At 44.5% G+C, this 14,652-nt stretch overlaps 1 protein-coding gene across 3 annotated transcripts in view; it reads left to right on the forward strand.

The window, feature by feature from the left end:
• The first annotated feature begins 382 nt into the window (after positions 1–382).
• TMLHE (trimethyllysine hydroxylase, epsilon) overlaps positions 383–14,652 on the forward strand; it is a 37,048-nt gene continuing 22,778 nt past the window's right edge. Inside the window, exons 1-7 of one of the 3 annotated variants that reach the window (XM_077285439.1) lie at positions 383–528; positions 6,985–7,059; positions 9,218–9,399; positions 9,931–10,107; positions 10,664–10,943; positions 11,869–11,988; positions 13,475–13,711. In XM_077285439.1, the coding sequence (XP_077141554.1) occupies positions 9,219–9,399; positions 9,931–10,107; positions 10,664–10,943; positions 11,869–11,988; positions 13,475–13,711 (995 nt within the window). In that variant the 5' untranslated portion in view covers positions 383–528; positions 6,985–7,059; position 9,218. Of the gene's footprint in view, positions 529–6,984; positions 7,060–8,543; positions 8,682–9,217; positions 9,400–9,930; positions 10,108–10,663; positions 10,944–11,868; positions 11,989–13,474; positions 13,712–14,652 lie in introns of those variants that run through there. The other 2 variants (XM_077285440.1, XM_077285441.1) reach the window with 2 other exon arrangements.

Genomic DNA, 14,652 nt, shown 5'->3' on the forward strand with positions numbered 1-14,652 from the left:
CTCCGAAATACAAGTAAAAAAAAATGCAAACAAAAAAATCCACAAAAACAGGTTTATAAATGGAAGACTCGCTTTAAAAAAAGGAAAAAAAAACATTGAACAAATTTGTTCAGGAATATCATAACCATCCTTGCAGCGCTTTCGTCCACACACGAGGCCAGCCCGCAAGTAACAAGCGCAGACCAGTCTGCAGGCAGAAAGGAGCCACATCCAGCGTGGACGCCGCTTAGAATTCTGGGACTGATAGTTCCCCATTCCGCATAGTGATGAGGATGAATGGCAAACTAAACTACATTTCCCGTCGTCCTTCAACAGTGGGCGTCTATTGGTGTGTAGCTCGGCGAATGAGTTCTCGTTTAACTCTGCGCAGTGCATCCTGGACAATGTAGTCCAGATTATGCATTCTGTTGGGTAATAGAGTATCAAAAAAACTACAACTGCCATGAGGTCTGGAGTGTAAAGAATTGTGCTGTCCAGATGAAATGTAAAGCTCAGTAACTCGTCCGCAAGGCGCCCCGGTCTTGCCAGGTAATAATGTGCTGCAGAACTGCTTTTCGTGGTAAAATGTCTCTTTATTTTATAGGCGGGGAATGTGTCATCATAGCTGCACTGAATTGCATTGCTACTACTTACAGTTATAATGCATCTGTTTTTTTTTGTTTGTTTGTTTTGCTTTTTCGCGTTTTTATGTTACAGTGGCTAACTTTGCAAAACCACAACTCCAAGCATGTCTTTAAAAGCCAGGAACTGCTGAGAGGTGTAATCTCACATTAAAGGGAACCTGTCACCACGTTTTTGGAAGATGGGATAAAAATAGAGTTAAATAGGGGCAGAGGTGGGCGTTACATTAGTGTGTGTGTTATGCGTTTATTACCAACCTAAGTTGCCGAAATAACTTTGCAAAGTCTCCGTTTTCGCCTGTCAATCAGGCTGGTCAGGTCGCATGGGCGTTGTCTTCCCCCAGATTTGGCGTAGTTTTCCGTTGGTGGCGTAGTGGTGTGCGCATGCCCAAAGTCCGGAATCCTCTTCCAGGGGATTTAAAATAGCGCGGTGTTCGTTATTGCATTGGTGATCGGTGGGCGCGGCCATCTTCCTTTGGCCGCGCGTGCGCAGAAGCGGCGCTCTGCTGGCCGCGGCTTCAGGAAAATGGCCGCCGCGATATCCATCTGCGCACGCGCGGCATCCCGCGGCCATTTTCCTGAAGCCGCGGCCAGCAGAGCGCCGCTTCTGCGCACGCGCGGCCAAAGGAAGATGGCCGCGCCCACCGATCACCAATGCAATAACGAACACCGCGCTATTTTAAATCCCCTGGAAGAGGATTCCGGACTTTGGGCATGCGCACACCACTACGCCACCAACGGAAAACTACGCCAAATCTGGGTGAAGACACCACGCCCATGTGACCTGACCAGCCTGATTGACAGGCGAAAACGGAGACTTTGCAAAGTTATTTCGGCAACTTAGGTGGGTAATAAACGCATAACACACACACTAATGTAACGCCCACCTCTGCCCCTATTTAACTCTATTTTTATCCCATCTTCCAAAAACGTGGTGACAGGTTCCCTTTAAAGGGAACCTGTCACCACGTTTTTGGAAGATGGGATAAAAATAGAGTTAAATAGGGGCAGAGGTGGGCGTTACATTAGTGTGTGTGTTATGCGTTTATTACCAACCTAAGTTGCCGAAATAACTTTGCAAAGTCTCCGTTTTCGCCTGTCAATCAGGCTGGTCAGGTCGCATGGGCGTTGTCTTCCCCCAGATTTGGCGTAGTTTTCCGTTGGTGGCGTAGTGGTGTGCGCATGCCCAAAGTCCGGAATCCTCTTCCAGGGGATTTAAAATAGCGCGGTGTTCGTTATTGCATTGGTGATCGGTGGGCGCGGCCATCTTCCTTTGGCCGCGCGTGCGCAGAAGCGGCGCTCTGCTGGCCGCGGCTTCAGGAAAATGGCCGCCGCGATATCCATCTGCGCACGCGCGGCATCCCGCGGCCATTTTCCTGAAGCCGCGGCCAGCAGAGCGCCGCTTCTGCGCACGCGCGGCCAAAGGAAGATGGCCGCGCCCACCGATCACCAATGCAATAACGAACACCGCGCTATTTTAAATCCCCTGGAAGAGGATTCCGGACTTTGGGCATGCGCACACCACTACGCCACCAACGGAAAACTACGCCAAATCTGGGTGAAGACACCACGCCCATGTGACCTGACCAGCCTGATTGACAGGCGAAAACGGAGACTTTGCAAAGTTATTTCGGCAACTTAGGTGGGTAATAAACGCATAACACACACACTAATGTAACGCCCACCTCTGCCCCTATTTAACTCTATTTTTATCCCATCTTCCAAAAACGTGGTGACAGGTTCCCTTTAACCAGTGAGCCGCAGGCGGCAGAATGCTATAAATGTACTGACAAACTGGGTTTTATACTTTTTCTCGTGGTTGCCCTCGGTAACAGACTACAGTTGGGGTCTGCTCTGTAGTCAGATACCTTAATCTACCCCGTATGTCCAGCGGTGGTCAACCAAATGTGTTTGAGGGCCTCCATACGGTAGATTTAATTTCTCTCCCCCTCCCTGACGTAAAATAAACTTCTGCTGGGAATGTCCAGTCCCTTTACCCAACGATCCACTGGTAATTGTGCACAGATGTGACAGCCGCACTATTAACATGCGTGGGTAGGAGGTGATTCCACGTAACATTGCTGTGTGACCTATACCAGTAGCCAACATCCCGATCACGGGACCCCCGGCTGGTGCCGCGGCTTCTGCTCTCTGGCAGTGTTGACCTTACATCACTGAGATGTGACCCAGTCTCCCGCACTCCCCCTGATTGATCGGGCTGTAGGCGGTGTTTCACCGCTGATGTTCGAGCGCAGTCCAATATTTTACACGCACCCAGAGACTTGATCAGATCTGAGCTGCTCCATAGTATAACATTGGGCCAAGTGCAGTCTGATAAAACATTGGATAGCACTCATGCTAGTTATGCGCTCGTGACCCGTACCTACCGTGCCGGCACTGGCTCTCCCGGGGAATAGCATCATGTGAGGTCGCGCGGTCCCTGTGGCCAATCTGCTCTGGCTTCACCCTCTCCTCCTTCGGACATAATTGACATCCGGAGGGATCAGCCGGGGCTCTCGCTTCCTCTGTCTGATTTGGTACGCGATCCCCAGGAGGGCGAGTACCGACACCACTGGAACGGCGCCGGTGGTGAGTATAGGTTTTATTATTTTACTGGGGGGGAGGGAAATAAAAGCAAAGTCACAGTAAGAGGAATTGGAAATTCCCTCAAAAATTTTCAGCGCAAAAAAAAAAAAAGGGGCAGCAGTTTAGGATGTATCCAACCCATGTAATAAAGATGGCGGCAACACAGGTGCAAAATTCTGATGAGACAACCGCCCACAGCCTACCTATCCATGGAAGGGGTGACTGCTTAGTATTAAAATTGTACAAAAACGGCTTGTATAGGGCGCTGGTCACACACAGGTAATGCACAGTGTCGGGCTTACAGCTTATTAGTGACGCCCATACTAAGATCAGGCGGCTGCCCAGCACTAAGTGCACACCATGAGAACAGAAACGCTAGTTTACAAGGCTAAAAGTGCTGGGCTTGGCTGTACCCTGAATATAAATAACGTGCCAAAAAATATATATGGGGTATATGGACAGCCCACCTGATCTAATAGTATGGGCGTCACTAATAGGCTGTAAGCCCGACACTGTGCATTATCTATGTGTGACCAGCGCCCTATACAAGCCTTTTTTATGTGCAAGCCAATACTAAGCAATCGCCCCCTCCATGAGCTGGGAGGTTGAGAGTGGTTGTCTCATCAGTATTTTGCAGAAAACTTTGAAATAAATATATAATCAGGGTTTCAAAACCATTCTCATAATAATCCCTATTCAAAAAAAATGTTTTATTGATTAATAGAACCCACAATTGGTTCACACCACAACAATAATTGTTGTGGTGTGAACCAATTGTGGGTTCTTTTAATCAATAAAAAAAAATTTTGAATAGGGATTATTATGAGAATGCTCATCAGTATTTTGCACCTGTGTTGCCGCCATCTTTATTACATGGGTTTGCTGCATCCTATGTTAGTTCTGAGACCTGGGCAGGTAAATACTGCTGCCTTCTTTGCTGGTGGGTAGGGGGGTTTACATAGGAGAAAAATCACTGACGTGTGAAGGAAGTATTAAGGTCGCCACACATATTGGGCAATGGTTGGTCATATGATTGGCCATCTGACAGCTGTCAGTTCCAGGACTATGGACACGAATGCTTGGCTCAGCAGAATGAAAAAAAATTAGTGAAAGCAAGGAATAAAAGAGGAAATAGTGTCTGCAAATGTTAACTTTGGGGGAACAACAGCACAGTTTACAACAATCACATATTAGAGTTGAGTAAAATGATTCGTAGAACCCTAATCCAGCGGCCATGTTTATAGTCCTTGTGGCCGCGTGACCAAAGTTCTGAAAACCTTCTTCTACCTATCTCTTGACTCCTCAATTCCCTGACCTCCAACTTCACAGCACTGGTCACTACTGAGCCAGTACATAAAGTGCAGCACAGATTCATCTCACATACGACTCCACAGCACTGGTCACTACTGAGCATGTACATAAAGTGCAGCACAGATTCATCTAAACTCAGACTCCACAGCGCTGGTCACTACTAAGCATGTACATAAAGTGCAGCACAGATTCATCTAAACTCAGACTCCACAGCGCTGGTCACTACTGAGCATGTACATAAAGTGCAGCACAGATTCATCTCACATACGACTACACAACACTGGTCACCACTAGCAGCACAGATTCATCTCACATACGACTCCACAGCACTGATCACTACTGAGCATGTACATAAAGTGCAGCACAGATTCATCTCAACTCCACAGGACTGGTCACTACTGAGCATGTACATAAAGTGCAGCACAGATTCATCTCACATACGACTCCACAGCACTGGTCACTACTGAGCATGTGCATAAAGTGCAGCACAGATTCATGTCAGCTAAAAGCTGAGATCCTTAGATCAGGAACAGAACAGACTTAGGACATTTCATAACTTTCCCAAATTCTTATGAAACTACAGCACATCCTGTACTGAACCCAATGTATTATGTATTTTAGGAGTTTGTCGGTCCATTTTATACCGACTTCACCAAAATGGACTTCGACTCCACATCCCTGCTAATCAGGGAAGCTGCATGGTAGGAGAAGGTTCACAGGACTTCGGTGGGCCACGCACTACCGACGTGGCCACTGGACTAGATTTCTGCAAATATTTTTGGTCAACTTTAGAACGTATGTTATGGAAATGCTGTACATGCTATTTTAGTTTTGGACAGAATGTGCAACTTTACTTTATATCGGAGTAGTTCACAATTAAACCATAACGATAGAAAGCAGATAGACCTCGGCTGTCTGTGGGTATGGTAAGCCAAACCTCCAACTCCGACTCTACTGCTCTAATCCTCGGGATCTGTGAGCAGCTTCTCTCCTATGTAAAACTGTATAATTTTGGCCTCATTCACACATCTGTTTTTCATGCCCTTTATAGTCTATGGGATTGACCATACGTGCAAGACAAATTATGAAACGAGTGTCTGCAAAAAAAAAAAAATGGAGACGTCCTTTTTTGATCCAAAGAGTCATGGACAAACTTGCAAATGCTCATCAATGGGTCATCAAAAAATAAATGGACAGTATGTAGATGTCATCTGACTGCTGTGCTTTTTTACTGTTTACTGGGTAGGGAAAGCTTGCAAAAAAAAATTATTTTTTTTGTATGCAAGAAAAACGGATGTGACACTGATGATAGAAAGTGAACACACTGACCAAAACTGGATACAGCCCAGTGATGAAAAACTCTCCTGTTTTTTTTACTTATGACATAAAAATCAGATGTCCTAAAGAGGCATTACTTTTGGCCTTTTGTAAAATTCTTGTTCCCTGAGCGGTGATCACGATTCCTTACACGCTTTCAGTGCTTACGTTCCCTTTCCTTATGATAATGGTTTTGGATCTGGTGCATTTTTTTCATCGTGAATATTCTTGGGTTCCAGTTTCTGGCATTTAGAAAGAAAAATCAAAACGGATCCAGAACAAGGAGATGGGAAGCCATCTGTATGGGAAAGTTTTCCTGTTTTTCCCATGTCTCCTGCTCTGGGTGAATAGAGATGACCAAAAAAAGATTTCCACGACCTCGTTTCAGTATCCTCTGCTGTACTCTGCGGTTGTTGGACCTGGGCAGTGCTAATCTATTTGTTCTTCTCTAATGGTGAAAAATAATGCTTTGCTACTTACCGGTAGCGGTGTTTTTTGGATACCATGACAGCACCTCTATAATCGTGGTGCTGTCATGGGAGACCGAATAAATGCTTAGCTACTTACTGGTAGAGGTGTTTTTCGGATACCATGACAGCACCCTTATCTTGGTGCTGTCATGGGAGACCGAATAAATTCTTAGCTACTTACCGGTAGCGGTGTTTTTCGGATACAATGACAGCACCACGATTATAAGGATGCTGTCGTGGAAGACCGAATAAAAGTGCAAGGCCGACATATCTCCTATATTTCACTGAGTGCCACCATATTTGCGTAGACCTCCTACTACAGCGCCAGGTTCTCCTACATTTTGCATTTTGGACCATAGGCGCTCATTTGCTGCCTCTAGTGGATAATCTCCGTAATGCAGAATAATGGAAACCGTTACTTGCAGATTTCACTTTTTCCAGGGTAAAATTGTCAGCAAAACTTTAACATGCACGTTACTTTGCAGATTTGCAGAGCCTGTGGAGGCCATAAATGGCTTTTTGTAGCCTCAGTCGCTTTCACTGTATTGCAGTGTAATAACTTACGTTACACCATGTGTTTCTCGTCTTTCCAGTTAACCTTTAACCCCTATTTGTAGACGATTCAGGAAAACACGCCAACACTCTGGTTTACTCATCAATCATATTTTATGCTTCCTCAGCAACCTTTGATATCTGAGGAGTAAAGATTCCCGGTTCTTCGGTAAGAGCTGGCTTGGAAGACGCCACCAGAGAAGGTTTGTAGGTTTATTTCTTTTAATTCCTAATTGTTAGTATACTTTTTTATGAATCTTTTTGTGAAATTGCGTTGCACTCCTTGCCTAGGAGCTCAGCCACTGTTGTTAGACTGCAGAGGTGGTCGGTAGTGATGAGCGCAAGTTCTCGTTACTGGACGTCTGCTGTCTCTTCGTTTAGGATCTGTAAGATTGACGGAGTAGTAGTTGTCATTCACGGCCACGCTCCATTTCATCCTGACTATTAGGAACGGGGCTCAGAACCCCCCATTGTGTTGATCTTTGGGGCCTCACCGATAATTTATCATTTATCCTGTAGAATAGAAAATCTTTTAATACGTTTGATCATTGCTTTACAACGTAGGCAAGATTTAGGGTGGTCCCGACAGTCTCTACTTATTGGCTGCTGCATTTATGTGACCTCTGCAGCCAGTGATTGTCCGCAGAGGTCATGTGTTTGGTAGAGAGATCAGTAATTATCAGTAGCGGTCATTTGAATGATGCATGAGACATCCAGGAAATGAGCAGAGACCGTCAGCAGCACCGTAGCAGTAAGTGATTGAAATTTCTGTTTTTGTTTTCTTTTTTGTTTTGTTTTTTTATTAACTAATTTCACGCTTTTGGTCATGTTTCATATATCAGAGACAATATTTGAAAGAGCTTGCCACGGTTTTATCACTTATGTCAACTGTAAGGCTATGTTCACATGTTGCTTTTTCTGCAGGCAAAACCTGCTTTCTTGGCAGTGAAGAAGCTGCTTACGAAAAGCGGGTTTTGCATCTTTTTTTTTATTTTTGGTGTTTTTTTGTTTTGTTTTGTTTTTTACTGCATTTTTTTTGGTGCATATTATATGTCATTTGTCTGTTAGTTTTATTCACCAAAAATGCAGTAAAACACCTGGTTGGGTTTTTGCACATACTCAGTTTTCTATGGTGAAAATAACGCTGTAAAAACGCTGAACGTGGCATGCTGCAGTATTCCAACACCCAGCAGTTTTCCAATTCAGACAAGAAAAAGAAGCAATTGTGATTTCTGAAATCTCATACCTTTTGCTGGTAGTGTAAAAAGCCGCTTGTAATTTGCATTAAAAAAAAGCAGCAAAAACACAAAGTGTGAACATACCCTTAAAAAAAACATTCAAAGAGGGTTCTGTCTTGTTAATTCGGTAAAGTTGCAAAGTAAAAGCAAGAACCATTGCTGCTTACCTCTTATAAAAGGATTATTACTTCTATGGTTTAATGCTCAGTGTCTAGGTTACCGGCCACCTCTGCAGCATAGCAGCAGTGGGCAGTTTTCCATTTCTGAATAATCACTTGCTACCTGGCCCAGGTTGATGAAGAAAGGAAGGGTGGAAAGGATACTCCGACTGGCGCCCATCGTCTGTAGTCAGCACCTCAATCCTGCTGGTCTGGTGGTATAATCATTCAGCGTGGGGATCGCGTGGTCGGCTGCATTAATCCTATTTCCCAGATCGAGGGTAGCACTGTGGCATTGCAGTGAGGATAATGCGATATTGCTGAGTCAGCTGTCCAAGTTAATCTTTAATATAAAGTCTTCAGAGCAGAAGAAAGCGGCTGAGACTGTGCAGAGGTCGTCTGCGTCCCTTCTGCTGTGTAATTCTGCCGGTAATGTGATTACGCGGGGGGCCCGGTCTGTCGGTAATGTGATTACGCGGGGGGCCCAGTCTGCCGGTCGCTTTTGATGTGCACTTTAAGATCATTAGGGGGGCATGGCTGAGGCAGCACCAGGCTGACGTATTAGCCGTGCCCGGTGGGCTTAGTGTAGCCAGCCTGTGCCTGCTCCATGGCCGCTGAGCTTTGCCTTCCGTCTTGGACAGATTAGACGACTACTGGCCTGGAGCCAAATTCTTTGGGTGTAAGTTCAGTCCACGCAGTTTGGTGTCTTCATGGGAACACGGTGACATGCGGGTCAGCTCTGCTGACATGTTAATAGCTTGTTGCTGGAGTGGTGACACAATTGGCAATGACATTTCAGATTTTTTTTTTTTTCCTGTCCTTCTTTCTGCTTATTTAGTCCTGTATTTAGCAGTTTACCCCCTTTCTCAGTAACTCTGTGATTTTCCGTTGGTCGCTCTCCTGCCCTTTACTTCTGTCTGGCACTGTTGCTTACCATGTTCTCATGACTTTACGTCCCGGGACAGCATGTGGTGTCGTAGGCTGGCATGGCTCTATCCACAGGCCAGGGGGCTTCTAACCAAGGGGGTTAAACGACAGCATCGATGGACTCCCAGATTGCAGAGATCTATTCCTTCGGCGGTACGATGGCTCAGCACAGCCTCGGAGGCTCAGGAATGCTCGTGGCTCCTGCAGGCGGATCATTTCGGTAAGTTTACACTTTTGGGAAATATGTTACTATCAGTCACTATTGACTCATCCAATTTCGGAGGTTTTTTACTCCTTTACCATCCCCCTGTCTTTTCCTTTGCCGGCCCCCCCATCCCTTCCTTTGCCATCTGTTCCTTGTATATGTGATGTATGGGTGGGATCTTACCCCACCACCTGCCCCAGATCTCTTTCTATTGATCACTAGATTCCTCATCACCCCCATCATATCACCATCTGAGAACCGTCATTCCCCTCCAGGGGTCACTCAACCCCCTTTCCCATTAAGGTCCTACCACAATGTCTATCCCCGTTAACCTGTGTGTTGATTTCCGGTCCATGACTGACGGTGCACCAGGCTCTTCCCGGCCTCATCTCGTTGTGGTCCTGGCTGCTCCCCACCATTGCCTTAGCTGTAAATTTATCCCGGGCTGCAGAATAAGAGATGCTGCTTACCATTTACTTGCACAAAAAATGAGTCTTATAGTCTGAAAAATGTTGCATTGTTTCCATTATTCTTGCTTCTTAACAGAACTGCTGTACTCCGGCACTTGCATGCGCTTTGACTACGTGTGGCTCCGGGATCACTGCCGCTCAGCCTCTTGCTATAACACCAAAACCAACCAACGCAGCCTGGACACGGCCAGCATCGAGCTAGACATCAAGCCAGCACAAGTGCGAGTAGATGAGACCACTCTGTACCTAACATGTAAGTCTTCAGCATAAGAGTTAGTTACAGGGAACATTTCTCCCATCTTTAGCCACAATCTGACTGTCCTTAAAGGGGTTATCCGGGCTGAAATAAAAGCCTCTTTATTACTCATGAATCGTCACGAGTCCCCTCCATTCCCCATGTAGTTGGGTGGTCACATGCCATGTAGACTCACCTGACTTCTCTAAATGGAAGAGAAGTAAAAGAACCTGGATAAGACTAGTCGGCACATGATCGCCCACGTGCATGAGGATTAAATATATGCACACAGCAAATTGTCACAGTTCGGCTGTCTGGTGTCACAGAGAGTGCCTGCAGATTTTTCATTTCAGCTCAGAAAATTCCTTTAAATAGAATATCTAGGATTGGGAAAAAAAAACCACAACAAAGGTCCTGCATTTTTTACATAAACAGCACCACTATTGTTGCTGGACTGTGTCTAGTATTAATAGCAGATCAGTGATGCCCGGCATTTCCAAGGATCAGGTGTTCTCAGTGTCTTTATGCAGCACGACCTATAGTACTACACTATTATTGTTCCTTCTCATCGCAGGGCCGGACGGACACATGACCCGGTACAGCCTGGAGTGGCTCTCGCAGCACAGCTATGAAGGACAGAAGCAGCAGCTCGTGCAGCCCAGGGTATTGTGGAATGAGAAGATCTATAGAGAAGCAAACGTCCCTGCCGTCAGCTACTCTGCTTTCCTGGAGACAAATGAGGGGCTGAGAGACTTTCTACAGAATTTCCTACTTTATGGTATTGCTTTTGTAGATGATGTTCCAGCTACTCGAGAAGACACGGAGAGAGTGGCGGAGAGGATAAGCCACATCCGGTAACTTCACGCTATGGAAGCGCTTTATGTGTTTTATTCAGCTACGTAAATAGTGAACGATAAAATAAGGATAAAGGGAAGTAAATGCTGAGCACAGGGATGGTAAACCACAGCCATCATATTGTTATATCTGAATTTTCCTGTTACCTACTAGGGGGGGCTTCAAAACTCCCAATGTTATTTTGGACTGAATTGGGTAGTCCGTGCTTAATATTTCATTATTTTAAAGAGGCTTTGAAAAATTTAGCCAAGAGTGAAGATTGGGTTAACTCTCCCAGCACTACATTGATACCCTCGACGAACTGGTTATTTCCCGCATTCATTGAATGCCATATATCATTTACGGGCTGTATGTGCCCCCCATTAATGCTGAGGACAGTGATTGGCTGCAGGGGTTCTGTGAATGATGTGCATTGTGATCATTGCAGGAGGTAAGCAAAGATCAGCAGAGCCATCTAGAGTGTGCGTGAGATTGAAGTGGTTGAATATAGGGTTTTTTCTTATTTCTACAATTCTCTTCCAAATCCTTTTAGAGGTTACAATTCCTTTTTTTTGCTAATATCTAGTCATGTAACCTTGTACAAATACATCTGTCCACCCCTTATAGCACCCAGCCTGTCTTGTAAATCATTGTCATACTTTAACTTCAACAGGGAAGAAAGGAGAGAAACTTCTATTACAGTTACTGATGATTACTGCACAGCTCTTGTCACACAGATATACTGTAGCAGATGACAGTTCAGACTTATGGCTGCATACCTATAAACTATTAGCTTATTTAGGTGACTATATAGAGGAGGATAATCAGTGTTACCAAAGCAGGCAGATATTTCTAGTGTCTTATATCAGAGCTGACTGCATGTGTTATTATGATGCCAGTATTTGTACATTATTATGATTATTTCTGTATTTATAATTTCTCTAGAGAGACCATTTATGGTAAAATGTGGGACCTCACTTCTGATTTCTCACGAGGAGACACTGCATATACCAAACTTGCCCTGGACCGTCATACTGACACTACTTATTTTCAGGAGCCTTGTGGGTAAGTTGATTTAGCTTGGAAATTATAGGAGCACTATTGTATCTAAAAGGGTCACCCGACCCTGATTTTTGTTTTCTATCTACCCCAGAATGCTCAAAATTAACACAGTGATGTATTCTGGGATTAGCCCTTTAAAGCACTTTGTTCTGCTGCTCCATGCATTGGACTGCAAAGTCAAGGATCCTTATGGTATTAAAGGGGTTGTTCCAACTTCTGTGCTTGGGATCAGTGTGGTTTACAGGTGCCAGCCTCCGCATTGATTAGCATGTTATCGTCACCTATCCCGTGGAACGATGATGACATGCTAATTTGAGACAACCCCTTTAAAGGGGTTTTCCCACAAGCAAAGTACTTTTTAATTAAGCGATCTTGAAATAAAAATAAGTTCCACAATTGGAGGTGTTCATAAAAAATGCTCCTGCGCTGAGATAATCCCATAAATGTGCCCCTGCTGTGTACTGTGAAATGGCCGTGTCTGACCGTACAGGAACATGGTGTGATCTTGGTTTGAACAGTCATTCTGTGCTGACAGTCCCTTAAAAAAAAAAAAAACTTTACAAGTTTGGTATTGCTGTAATTTTACTGACCTGGGTCATTTTTATTGCATATTAGACACTGCAAAAACTAAATAACAGCGGATTAACAGTTATTTATTATTTCTTTTCACCTTGTACCGCAATAGGAATTTGTGTCTCCCATTTTCCAACACATTATATAGTAAAATCTATGGTATTATTCAAAACTGCAATTCGTTTTAACAGAAAAAGAGGCCCTGTTTATGGAAAAATTTAAATGCAAAAAAAAAGAAGCCGTGAAAAATTGCCCAGTCATGAAAGGGTTAAAGGGTTATCCCAATCACCAAGATCCTAACTCAATATATAGTAGATGTAGTAATAATACTATTAGCAAATACCTCCAATTAGAAATGTAGTATAGTTCTTCTGATTCACGATGTCATTTACCCCATGTGCAAGGCATTGCAGTAGCTTAGGTATCCATAGTTACCACCACTAGCAACTCAATATATGAGTGGTCGTAACCATGGATACCTAAGCTACTGCAATGCCCTGCACATGGGGTAAGTGACATAGTGAATCAGAAGAACTATACTACATTTCTAATTGGAGGTATTTGTTAATATTATTACTACACCTACTACTTATTGGGGTAGGATCTTGGGCATGAGAATACCCCTTTAAGTTACTTGTGTTTTGGTTCTACTAACTGTAGACCACCTTAATCCCTTTCATGATCTAATCCTTAGATTTGCAGAAAATCCAGGATTCTGCGGTTCCTTAATCTCAGCCACATTTTTCATTACTAGAGCAGAATTCTCGGGGAGTTATGAAAACAATATTGCTGTTCTTTTACATCATCAAAGTACATTAGGGTTAATTTTTAACATTTTGATTTTTTTGGGGGGGGCAGGAGACTTGTTTTATCCCTATACATTACTATTAGTAATCCACGCGTTTCGGTGTTGCAGAATGCAGCTCTTCCATTGCCTGCGGCACGAAGGCACCGGGGGGCGCACTCTTTTGGTAGATGGCTTCTTTGGCGCCGAACAGGTGCGACAACATCACCCCGAAGAATTTGAAATCCTCAGTAACATTCCCCTGAGGCACGAGTATATTGAAAATGCCGGAAGGAGCCACAATCACATGGTGGGGATTGGACCAGTATTAAATGTTTACCCTTGGAATAAGGAGCTTTATATGATGAGGTAGGTGGCTCCTCACTGCGGCACATCTGCCCTATGTTACTCACCAGTTCATGGCTCCTCCATACTTGTTTGTATGGCTTTGAAGGCAGGGAAATGACGGGAACGTGTCCTGGTGGTTCTCCTGAAGAATTGGTGCAGCTGCGAAACGCGCTCAGAATAACCCGCATGATCTAATCCTTCATCACGTCTTCCGGATTTCTTGACTCTTGCATAGCATTGCAGACTATTACTCCTATCCTCCACCAGTTGTTCTTTTGTTCTTGTTCTGCTTTTTACTTTTATTTTTAACCAGTTCATGACAAGAGATAGAGAGATTATATTTTTTTCTTCATAAATAGGTACCAATAAAAGTAAAATGAATTGAGACATCATTAGGTTGTGTTTTTGAATATCCATATTGAATTAGGAGCCCCATATAATGCTCCATAAAGTTTATGATGGGCCCCATAAGATGCTCCATATTAAAATATGCCCCATATAATGCTGCACAAAGGTTAATAATGGCCCCATAAGATGCTCCATAGACACATTTGCCCCATACAGTGCCTCATAAAGGTTAAGGGCCCCATAAGATGCTGCATAGAGATATTTGCCCAATATAATGCTGCACAAATGTTGATTATGGCCCCATAAGATGCTCCATAGAGATATTTGCCCCATATGCTGTTGCTGCGATTAAAAAAAAAATTACATACTCCCCTTCCGTCACTCAGGGCCCCGGCACTTGCAATATTCATCTGTCCTCGTTCCATCGCTGCGCGCCGCTCCATCTTCAGCATCCTCTGCACTCACGTTCAGGCAGATGGTGCGCACTTCCCACGTCATCCCGCCCTCTGACCTGAGCGTCACAGTAGAGGACGCGGAAGACGGAGCCCGGCGGTGGAACGAGGACAGGTGAATATCGCGCAGTGCTGCTCACCCTCACCATTATGCTCTCCTGG

The sequence above is a fragment of the Ranitomeya variabilis genome, chromosome 2 (genome assembly GCF_051348905.1).
Source record: "Ranitomeya variabilis isolate aRanVar5 chromosome 2, aRanVar5.hap1, whole genome shotgun sequence".
Lineage (NCBI taxonomy): Eukaryota > Metazoa > Chordata > Amphibia > Anura > Dendrobatidae > Ranitomeya > Ranitomeya variabilis.